General features: G+C 43.7%; 2 protein-coding genes across 3 annotated transcripts in view; one reads left to right on the top strand and one right to left on the bottom strand.

Annotated features, from left to right (window-relative positions):
* Positions 1–263: 263 nt before the first annotated feature.
* On the bottom strand, positions 264–5,172 carry LOC6034103 (zonadhesin). Its single transcript, XM_038257161.1, has 3 exons — positions 5,133–5,172; positions 822–4,824; positions 264–761 (listed from the first exon to the last, which is right to left on the bottom strand). Exons 2-3 carry the CDS (start codon positions 4,822–4,824, stop codon positions 583–585), a joined length of 4,182 nt encoding a protein of 1,393 aa, XP_038113089.1. The 5' UTR covers positions 5,133–5,172; the 3' UTR covers positions 264–582.
* Positions 5,173–8,378: 3,206 nt separating this feature from the next.
* Positions 8,379–11,859, top strand: part of LOC6038598 (E3 ubiquitin-protein ligase TRIM9) — a 196,693-nt gene continuing 193,212 nt past the window's right edge. For both annotated transcript variants that reach the window (XM_038250895.1, XM_038250894.1), the window contains exon 1: positions 8,379–10,054. In XM_038250895.1, coding sequence (XP_038106823.1) covers positions 9,263–10,054 — 792 coding nt within the window. In that variant the 5' untranslated portion in view covers positions 8,379–9,262. The remainder of the gene's footprint in view (positions 10,055–11,859) is intronic.

Genomic DNA, 11,859 nt, shown 5'->3' with positions numbered 1-11,859 from the left:
ATCAAAAAAAAAAAGATTTTGCATCGAAAATTTTCAAAAAATCTTAAGATTTTTTAATAAACCCAAACATGCTAAAAATGATTTTAAATGCAGAAGAATGTATTTTAATTTGATTTCAGCTGGTTGCACTTGAATTTTCATTGAAATTTTGAAGTTTATTGTAAAATTATTTTTTTTGCCCCCTGATTTTTCGGGCCAATTTTGAAGGGGGTGACAAAACTTTTAAAAATATTTGTACCAGCCTAAGAACAAATAATATATTCTGAAACTTGTGATATTTATACATCTTTTTGTGTTATTCTTTGAAACTGTATTGCAAGAAAATGTCCCTATTTTGTTTGACAATGTCTAAATTTTGGCTAATTATGGAAAAGCTGGGAAAAACAACTAATCGGGGGTGAATCGGGACTACAGTCTGAATAGAGACAGCAGTGTTTAAAGCACTTACACGTTTTAAATTTGGAAATGGATGTACACATTTTGTTGGTCTGAGTCTTTTCTATCCGAAACCAATAAGAAAAATCGAAATATTGTGCTCTAACATGGTTAAAACTGCTGTCCCAATTCGCCCCATGTGTCCCATTACGGCTGACACACTCGCCGATCGTGGCACCCATCCTTTGCCGAGCATCCCGCTCCGGGATATTTACGGCAGAAGTCTTCCTGATTCATGTAGGTGCAACCACCCTCATCCTTGTAGCAGTCGAACGTGTAACAGTAGCTGGAACAGTCATAGCTCAGGTCCGAACATCCATCGCAATCTGGAAGTAACACGAATGATTTGTTAATTTGAATTTGCTCAAGTTAAATTAGGAAGTTACCTGAATAAGGTTCATCGATGTAGTCGTCGTCTCCTTCATCCTCTTCGTCAGCGATCACAGCCGCTGGAAACAGAATCAACTTGCCGTCGAGATTGTATGAGCGGGATGTTTGGAGGTAAATACGTTGATCCGGTTCGGTGCAGAACGCTCCACAGCGCTCATGTTCCGTATGGTAACAGGTCCACTCTTGGCTGATCTCATCTTTTTGACAAATTCGAGGCGAGTAAATATGGCAGCATTTTTCGCCCTGCGGTGAATTTGCATGATTCATGGGATTCATGTGACTGGTTGAGTCTTGTGCTACAAAATGGGGTTGAGGTTCTGGTGGTCTGAATGATGTCTGGGTTGAGCCAATTGTGAGGCAGTAGTTTGTGAGAGAAGCACTGTTGCAAGATCGTCGAACGCACAGATCACCCTTTCGACGGTATCCGCTTGGACAGGATGCATCGCCGTACTGCCGTTTTTGGCAGATACCGTTCTTGTAGTAGTATTCACTTGCGCAGAGAAAGTCAGCATGTTCCGACGAGTAGAGGCAGTAACTGCGGTCGTTGGGATCGGACACGGTTCCGACCGGGCATTTGGGCCCACTTAGCTGTGGAGTTTTGCAAACTGAACCATCAAATTCAAACAACGAGTTACAGCTGGGATAAGTGATGTGGCAAAAGTTGTCCAGGCACTTTCCACCGCCGGCACACTCGGCTGGTTGTACCTGGCTCGCGTAACAATGGCCGTTGGCGTTGAAGTGGTTTTCCGGACACTTTGGCACACCGTTGACGCACTGATCCCGAACGCGGGTTGTTTTACTGCTGCAGGTGGGTTCATTGCTTTCGTCGCGAATACACCATCCGTTGGTCAGTGTGTAACCATGCTCTTTACATTGAATCATCTCGACACACCTGCCATCCCTCAGCATCCCATTACTGCAAGTCGCAATGGTGACTTCGTTGGTCATGCAAACATCTCCATCGATCATGTAATCGGACTTGCACGATGGTAGTTCGTGGATGCACTTTCCGGAGCACAACTTGCCCTGCTGACAGGCTGCTTGCTTGGTGTCGATTGATGTGCAATGTCCTTGTTTGTTCAGGTACATTCCGTTTTTGCAGGAAACTCGATACTTTACACACTTTCCATCGACAATGACCATATCGGGCGGGCAGTAAGGTTTCTCCGCAGAGCAAAGAATACATTTGCCTTCCTTTAGTATGTAGCCTCGATTACAGGACGGTGTTTCAATGTAAGCACAAAGATCTCCTCGTTCGATTCTACCGGTGCAGTTTGTTGGCATGATGCTTGCTTGCTTACATTTTGGAACTTCCGGATAAATGCAAAGGTTCCTGACGCGCTTCGTCCCCGCTGGACACACCAGCTGGAGTGAAGCTCTGCTGCGACATACGTGATCTGTGAGGAACATGTCACGTACCGTGCAGAATCCTTGTGCGATGCACGTGTTGTTGTGAATCAGGAAATTTAGTGGACAACTGGACGGAGCGTATTGTCTTCTAACGCAGGATCCCGCTTCAATGGATCCTCCAGAACACTCGCTTCTCAGGATGCAAAACCCTTCCAACAGAACGTAGTTCTTTGGACAGGGAATCGTCGATCGATACTCAACCTTCTTACAGCTGGTTCCTTCACGGGCATAGCCGAAGTCACACTGAATGCGAACACAAGTTTCGTTCAACTGAGCAAAACCCAACGGACAAAGCGCTTTAACCTGATCAGTTCGCACGCATCGTCCAGTTTTCATCTTGTAGCCGGACTGACAAATCCGCTCGTAATATGCAACACATGTGCCGTTCTCTCGATTGTACCCAGGTGGACAGATTAGCCTGACGATTGTTTCGCGTGACAGCTCTTCTTCGATGCATGCTTCGCCACCGATTCCGCACTGATCGGGGGTTTGCTGAATGTTGCCAATATACATAGGATTGAGCTGTTGGTGGGCTCCAAATGAGCAGAGTTGGAACGGACACGGAGGACTGAAGCACTGGGATAGGCAGTACTGCAGTCCACACTGCATGCCGTAGCAAGGGTTCAGAAAGTTCAGATATGGCGAATAGTATCCTGACGATCGGAAGATGCATTCATCACCGATCCGTTCGTATCCGGGGGGACAAATGAGGTCGACCTTGCAGAAGCAGCTGTTTTCTTGATTCATGTGGATAGTTTTCGGGGGGCACACTTGAACTCCGTAATAGTCCTTCGTGCACTTTCCTTGTTCCATTCTGTATCCATTGGTACACTCTGGCGTTCTGTTTTCTATTGTTGCGTTTCTCCAGATTGTTCTGATACAGATACCGTTCTCATAGTGATAGTCAGCAGGGCAGCTTGGTTTTGAAGTGCTGTTGAGTGGAGTTCGCGTCTCTTGTATGCAGCTGTTTGGTCCGAAGTTATAACCTTCCGGACATTCCAGATTCGTTGTACAGAATCCGTTTTGGAACATGCTTCCCTCGGGACAGCCCGGAAGTTCTTCCTTGATACAAACATTGTCTTTAAGCTCGTAGCCATCCGGACACCTCAGGTGGCTGTCGATGCAGTAGTTTTCGTACAAATGTCCCTTAGTGCATTCTTGGTAAAAGTCCCTGACACAGTGATTGGTCTCCCATCGATAGTCCGCCGGGCAAAGCGGTTCGTAACGAACGCAGACTCCTTCCCTCAAGCGGAAACCGGCTGTTTCATCACAAACAACACTCTTTTCGGCACATCTTATGCACATTCCGTACTGACTTTCGTACACAAGTCCTTGGCTGCACAGGGCAACGTTACTGACGCAATGCTCGCCGTCGTATGTTGTGGATTGTGGGCAGAGGCTTTCCGGAACGTTGGATTCCTTGATGCATCCACTGTTGTTGTACAGTTTGTACCCGTAGTCACAGCTTGCGTCCGATGTGCACCAACCATTTTCCAACTGTTGTCTGCCACAACTCAGTGAATATGAATGATTCTTCTTACAGTAAGATCCTTCCAGTGTAAATCCACTTGGACATTGAGGAGTACCAACTTCACAAAACACATCTCCAGATGGATTACCTCGCGAACAGAAGGCTTTATGAGTGTCGACCTTCCTGACACACGCTTCGTTGATAAGCTGAGCCGGCTTCCGACACTGCGCCTTTCCTGTAACACATCCAACTGGCCTTGGCTGACCTTGGCGGCACGTAGCCGGAACACTGTGCTCAACGACACACTCACAATCTTTCTGCAGTGATCCACGAGAACATTTCGCCACTTCAACGCATTTCCCATTGTAGAAATGACCGCTAGAGCAGCGTATTGGATCGTATTTGTAAGAAATGCAGCTTCCATCACTGTAAATCTCTTCGTCATCACACTCAACCGGAACCTTGTATGTAATATTTCTCAGCACTACTTCGGCTCTCCCCTGCAATATCTTGAGACATTTTCCGCGGTACGAATTAAATCCGCTGGGGCAGCTAAGAGGTGCTACCTCCTCTTCGCATTCCGCACAAGCTGCATCACAATTGACACAAATTTGAATACAAATCCCATTACGGACTTCATAACCATGAGGACACATTTGTAAATTTTCACGTTGCCGTTGCTGCTGATAGCAAAATCCGTTCTCCCAGTGAAACCCGTTCGGGCAGTACTTGGAGTTGACGCAATTGGTTCCCTCCAGCAGGTACCCCGAGGGACACTCAAAGCTCTTCACCACACATCGATTCCCCTGCCGGACACTTCCTGGCGGGCACTGCACGTCAGCCAGGACGCAACTTCCCTGACGGCGGATGTAGTTCGGCGGACAGGAAGCCCGTTTGTAACGGCAGTACCGCTTCTTGGGATCGAGGTCATAGTCAATGGGACAAGTTTCGACACAGTCGTCGGCGTCGTCGGTGCACAGGCGTCGTGCCGGGATTTGCTGCGGAATCTTCAGCTGGACGTCCTTCAGCTGACGTTTGTCCGTTTTGGCGGTTGAGAAGCTGGCGCACGTGGTGAGTGCGAGAAGAATCGCTAGTAGAGTTGCGTTGGATGCTTTCATCTTGAATTTAAAATGTTGAAAAGTATAGTTTGAATAAAGGAATGGAACTGTATCAATTACATAACCCGTTTGTATTTCTTTTCCTTTTTAAGTTACTTATGTAACGGTTTGATGTTATAATAAACTGTAACCGCCATTTTAAAGAAAAAAGTCAAAATCAGAAACCATAAAACTGGTAACTTCTATATTGTTAACTAAATTCTTCATTTCAAATTTCAATCAATTATGTATAATCCAAATTGTATTCCACTTGATTAGCTTAACACTGCTTTTGACAGTAGATGTTATATATAGTGTTCAAAACGTACCTTTCACAAAATCATATTATCACTTGTTACTTAACTAGAAATGCACCGATCGAAGGCTTACTCTTAACTGATCGGATTTAATCAGTTTCAATGGTATAAATAGGTTCTTAGATATTTTAAATAAACTTTTACCACAAGGATCCTGATTAGCGCATAGGCATCCTTATCTTTGTAAAGTGATCTTTCGCTAAGTTTTGCATGGTGCCTAGACATAGACAAGCAGACTTATCAAATTGTTGTTTAAGCCTGATGTATTTGTTTATAAGCCATGCTGTTTACTTAAATTTGATGTTCTGAAATTTAAAATATAACATTTATCATTTAATAGTAATTTGTCTGCAATCTTTTCCATTATCATCTTGTTTTATTATGATTGAGCAATATAACAGTGCGTATTTATATGGCAACATTGTTGGTGAGCGATGATAACAAACTGATACATTGTAGAGTTGCATTGGCTGAGATGAAATACAAATGCTTTGATTTAGAAAGAAAAATCAATACGAGGAAGCACAACTTGATCCTTGTTTCTGAAACAACGTAGTTACGTGAGATAAGGACCGATTGTCTGATCAGGATTTTTCCCTAAAAATTACTTCGAACATTATATTTTTTTTTATATAGTTAAATCAATATGAGCAATTCAATACAATTTTGCAACGATTTGCGACTTTTAATTGTATTTTTTGAAATGGGCTGAGTATTCAAAAAAGTGTCCACGTGGTTATTGAAACTCCCCAACTATTTATTGTGTTATCGTTTGGCGCCGGGACCCGCGGTGTATTAGGGGTAATCGTGGTTGCCTCTCACACAGTCGGCCTTGGTTCGATCCCAGAAGGTCCCCAGTGGCATTTTTCGAGTCGAGATTTGTTTGATCACGCCTTGCGTCAGACGGGGAAGTAAATGTTGGCCCCGTTCTAACCTGGAGGTTAGGTCGTTTGCTCAGCTTTCCCTGGGTCCTGTCTCGGTGGAGTCGCTGGTAAGCAGTTGGACTAACAATCTAAAGGTCGTCAGTTTGAATCCCGGGGTGGATGGAAGCTGCTTTTTTCAACAATGTATTTCTTATGGAGCGAACTATCAAAAACTGCTCGACTGCGGGTGCTCCATTGCCTCAACACTTAGTAGACACTTAGTTTCGAGTAGGAATCTCGCAATCGAGAACGCCAAGGCAATCTGTGAAGCGAATAATTTGATTTTTGATCGCTTGACATATGTTCTAATCCAGCTGATTTTCTCCCGAAACCAGCGAAACATTCTTCTGGTTCATTTTGGCACAAACATCCGCGGTCGGTAAAAAAGCAGATGTCTTCGGAATAAAACGCTGAATCAACGCAACAAACCGCTTTTACAGCAACAACAACAAAAAAAAAAAAAAAATGCGCTGGACCAGCGCATTGTCTCCTGAAACCAGCAAAAAATCCTAATTGATCTTGGAAGCCTGCAGCTCATTCTGACCCAGCAAAAAAACGCTAATCCTAGTGAAACTGATCGAAAAAAATGGGAATTTTTTTACTAATTAGTATTTTTTTTTACTGATTAGGTCAATTTTTCCGGTTTCTATTCTGCAGAATGAGAAAATAGTGTAGTTTTTCGCTATTTTTTCTGAAGGCTGAGAAAATAGTATCAATTTTCGCTAGTTTTAGCGAACTTTCTCGCGTTTTGGCGCTAGTTTTAGCGAACTTTCTCGCATTTTGGCGATGGATCCCCTTTACGTGTAGAAGATTTACGCCAACGTAGCTGTACTTACAGAGCAAAATGAAATAGTAAATATTATTTATTTTTTTTTATCATTCTGATTGCAAATTTATTGTCACATCCACAATGATTATTGAAAAAAATAAACAAACTTCAAAGTATTTCACAAAACTTTTTCACCAATAAAATGCTTAAACTTCAGCATAAAACTAAACAATTGGGTTCTAAAATGAAGCTTAGATTGCCGATATTATTGTTTACAGCGATAAAGCTTATTTTCCCAAGTACAATGACCCTTTGTACGATCACAAAGACATTAAAATGGATTTTTAAATCAAATTGGAAAAATTAACCTCGCGGTCCTTCTTGACAGTAAAGTTCCACCTTGACAGCTCGTTCCAAGGGGACCATAGATGATCCATCGAAAAATGTTGTCCTGTCATTTTTTTTTGCATTAAAATGAAAAAAGTGGTCAGACATGGTTTTTAATGGATGGATACAACCGCATCGACTCCATAAACAACTTCCATTCATAATTATAAAAAATACGATCTCGCCTTCAACTTTCATAAGGTCTTTTGACTTCAATCCAAGGTTCTCAAAAGCCATTTTTTTTCATTTCCTCAAAAAAAAAAAAAAACAATTTTTAATGATCGATCACAATACTCTCTACTTTTGGCAAACAGTAAATTGGTTGCACTTTGACAGTTCAAAATTGAGGCCGTTTTGCGAACCACTATTCAGCACCCAGGGTCTTAGTACCATAAAAAAGAGAAAATATAAGATCAAGCTGATCTCATATAATCGTTAAATGTGCATTTTAACCAAAATCGTTAGCAATAGTTTACATTCGTTATCAGCTATTGTACGTCTCAAGCATGCGTGACTGATCTAATCGGCGTCCTTCTCAATAGACGAGCTCATTGCATTATTAGATCACGCAATGAAGATGTTCCTTCTTGTACGTCATACTGCTAGGCTGTTTCGAGAGTCGAACAGTCCATGCGCCAGAAGCACATTATGCTCTCTCTCTACGACTCTGTGTTGCATGCGGTGCAGAATGCAATGCATGCTCAAATTTCTCCGAGAGTGTTTTAGATTGAGAGAGCAAAGAGGGAACACTTTTGATTGAGAGAATAAAAACACATCTCTCTGAACCGGCATGTTTTCAGTGTTTACACCTTTCTCAATGGAACCACTTGCGTTTATCTAATGAATTGATGTTACCTGTATTTGTAATGATGAATGAAGTTTTAAATGACCATTTCTTATTGTTTTATGGTGTTTTGTTGTGAAATTCTGTGTAATTAATCAACATTATCAATCTCATTACATTTAATTGTAGATAACAAATTCTCAAACAAAATTCACACTTCGTCAGTTTTAATCAATGTTGTTTACGTCATAGTCTTTTTCACAAACCATTCGCTCTCTCACAGTTTGCATTGCTCTCTTCTCCCTATCGCTCACTCACGGAAACAACACCCTTCTTCTGGTAGCGAACCATCGCTAGAATCGGGATTTTCTTCTTCAGTTCAGTGCCGTGAGAGATTTGGTCGCGAACAGTCGCAGGTTGAGTTCCGTTCTTCGCCAACGTGTGTTCTTATCACAGCTTCCACCCCCACCACCGGTCCGGGAGGTGAAAAAGAAAAGGAAGACGAAGTGAGAGGGACAGTTGGTGACCCCCGACGGGAAGGAAATCTTTTTGCAGATAGATGTTTGTGGTGCCCTTTTGAGGTCCTGCGAGAGCATGGGATTGTGGTAAACGTCGCTAGAGGAGCACGTTAGAGTAAATATATTTGTTGGAATGATTGGATGCATTACTGTTCGATTATAATTGATGAGTGAGTTCTGGCGGTGGTGGTGAATGAAGAGGTGATAATTTATTGATGAAATAGCTCTGGCGTGTTGAAGGAGAGAAGAATTGTGATTTATGTTGTTGGTTATTGGAAAGCCAGTCGGTGAGAATTTTTTTCGGAGTGTGATTAATAATAAATAAGATTGTGCCAGCAGCATCAGCCGGGCGGAAGAAAACAAGCGCGTGCTCTTTTCCTTGGGCTTTCGGAGAACGGAAAACCGTGCAAAGTTACGTGAAGAGGAAATCGATAAAATTTTCAGCGCTGGGAAAATTAAGCAAGAGATGAAAAACCTCCCTCACTGGTAGAAGGCAGAAGGCAGTGTGAATGAGAGTACTTCCTGGAGTGTTGTTGTATGTTGTATGGTGCAGAGATTAATTTTCGGCAGATATTCAAGTGCGGAAAGGAAGCAAAAGAGCCAACTTGTTCAAAGTGTGGGATGATTTGCATATAAATTGGATCCGAGGATAAAGTGAAGCCGGAAAAAGTTGTTAAATGGTTTAGTGACCGAAAAAAATAGTTGAATGTGTGAATTGATTAAAGTTTGCGCGAGAGCCTGTTGTTCAAAAGGATTTTAGCATGGAGGAGGAACTGCGTTGCCCTGTTTGCAAGCAACTGTTCTCCGGCCCGGTGCTGTTGCCGTGCTACCATGCGCTCTGCCTAGCGTGTGCCGTGGACATCCAGACGACGGCGAGTCAGGTCCATCACGCTCCGGCGATTCATTTGCATCAACAACACTCTCAATCATCGGCGTCCTCGGTCAGTACGGGCAGCTCGAGTGCTCCCGAGAGCGTTTCATCCGATCAAGACCAGGCCGACAAGGTCAGCATCCTGAGCGAGGCCGACTCCGGGGTTATCTGCTGTACTTCACGCCCCGGATCGTACGCCGGAACACCGAATCTACAAGGACTGTTGTTTCCACCCTCCGGATCCGGATCCGTCTTTTCACTCGCCTGTCCCGTTTGTCGTAAAATCGTGTTCTTCGACGAGCTTGGCGCCAGAAATCTCCCACTGTATCGCGCCATGGAGTCCATCGTCGATCGGTTCTGCGAGAGGGAAGCCCTCCGTTGCCAGATGTGCGAAACGGAACCACCGAAGGTAGCTTCGGTCATCTGTGAGCAGTGTGAAATTCGCTACTGCGACGGCTGCCGCGAGTTGTGCCATCCGGCACGTGGACCGCTGGCTAAGCACACCCTTACCAAGCCACGTGGCGCATCTCAACTTCGAGAGTCCATTTGCGGTGAGCACAACGAGCCCCTCACCATGTACTGCATGGGCTGCAAGCTCCCGATTTGCAACCAGTGTACCGCGGACAACCGCCACCAGTCCCATGACCTGCAGTCGATCATGGCGATGTGCAAATCTCAAAAGGTAAGAGCTCCAGAGAGTTACGCAACGAGGAATTTGCGGATGCGCCTAATGCATTTTTGTTATTTTGTTAAGTTCCCTGAACGCATCAAAGAAGAGAGTCGCGGGGGAACAACCGGTTTGGAGCGCGGCACGTTGGATGGATGGATGGGTAGTACTTTTTTTTCGTTGTTGTTCACAAACAACCGGTTTCCAACCTGCGATCCTCTTCGTCGTTCAAGCGCGCGCGCGCCTTCGTTCTTGTTTCTTTCTCTCGTGTGGTGTTTATGGCTTTCTTCTGGTGCAGAAGTGTTCTCGGTGATTGTTACGACGTGTTTCGTGAGGCTTCCCGGTGATGATGCGTTGGGGTCAGCCATTTAGTGGGTCAAAACAGATTCTCTAGAAACATTAAAAAGTAACTCAACTTAACGTTAACTCAAGATAAAAAGACGACTCATTTGTTTTGTTTGATTACTCCGACTGCTCGTATTCGTCGTCTTTCATTCTCAACAAAGAGATTTTTTTCGTTGTCTTATTTTTGATTGCTGAGCTTCAGTATGACCACCAAACTACTCTAAAGTGATTTAGAACTTTAAATCTAAGATGGCGGCCAAGATGGCGGCGATGAAATATTGAAAAATGCCTTTTGTAATTTTTAAGGCAATCAACTATTCAAATTTAACTAAAATGGGGTCGCAGAATCCGAATTTGATGTTAAAAGAAAGAAAATTAAAAAAATACGAAATTTTGTTTTGTTCATGACTCGATTATCCGAAGTCCGATACAAACTTTCGGATAATCGGAACATCGGATAATCGAGGCTTGGTACAATCGAGTCTGGACCGTGGTCTGGACTGTATGTTATTTTTTAAATTGCGAATCAGATTTTCAGAACTTGCCGACTTGGCCTCGCAACTCCGATTCCGAGTCTAAAAAAGTACCCGACTCTCCACAGCCAAATAAGCCGACCCTGATTCCAACTCCATAGCCCTAGTTTAAATTACAATACAATTGTATAACTTATTCAAGATAACTGTCACATTTCCCACCAACAGAACCTCCTTACACGCTCACAAAAATGTACCCGAACGTTGAGTCGCAGCGTACGCTTTTGCTGCATGGGCCTCCGAGAGTCTCGTTCGACACTCAAACTACTTTTCCAAATCTATACATCGCATGATTTATGAAGGCATAAATTCAAAAGCATAGACGTGTTTGTCGTATCATAAATTTTGAAAAGGCGAAAAATCACAGCATTCACACGTACAAAATCAAACCCCACAACTGCAGGCTGGCTTGGGGGAGGGTGGTACATTAGAAAACAACACCCAGAAATGTGGTAGCAGAAAAGGCATAAATGTGCATAAATATAAATACGCGCCAAACAGAACAACAACAACAACAACATCAAGAAACACGTCCAAACAAAACCCCGCAGACGGAAGCATTTCGGTTTGGGGGGAGTCCCGCGTGGTGTGTGCCAAAGTGGCATGAAATCGTCTGCGGTGGCGGCCATCATCTACACCTTCCCCCTGGTCCAGGGCGGGGTGTTTTTTTAAGAGCTGGAAAAAAAAATCAATAATCCAAAGAAAACAGTAGCGCCTAGGCTCCCCCAGCGAAGAAGGGGGCGGCACGGTGAACTTTAGCCAAATTTCGACACCGACTTGGCAAAGAATGGCCCGAGGGAGGTTTTTGTATGAAATTTTTGGTACGCGTACGTATTTCGAACATGTAGTCTTTCCACGTTTCACGTCTCGACAGTATCGTCGGAGTTTTCCGTCGGGGGACTTGATTTCCGAGCTGGGTGGGTTGCAGGTTCGAGTCCTTCG

Source organism: Culex quinquefasciatus, chromosome 2 (assembly GCF_015732765.1).
Source record: "Culex quinquefasciatus strain JHB chromosome 2, VPISU_Cqui_1.0_pri_paternal, whole genome shotgun sequence".
Taxonomy (NCBI): domain Eukaryota; kingdom Metazoa; phylum Arthropoda; class Insecta; order Diptera; family Culicidae; genus Culex; species Culex quinquefasciatus.
Note: the sequence above shows the minus strand (reverse complement) of the source record. Positions and strands in the feature narration are given on the sequence as shown.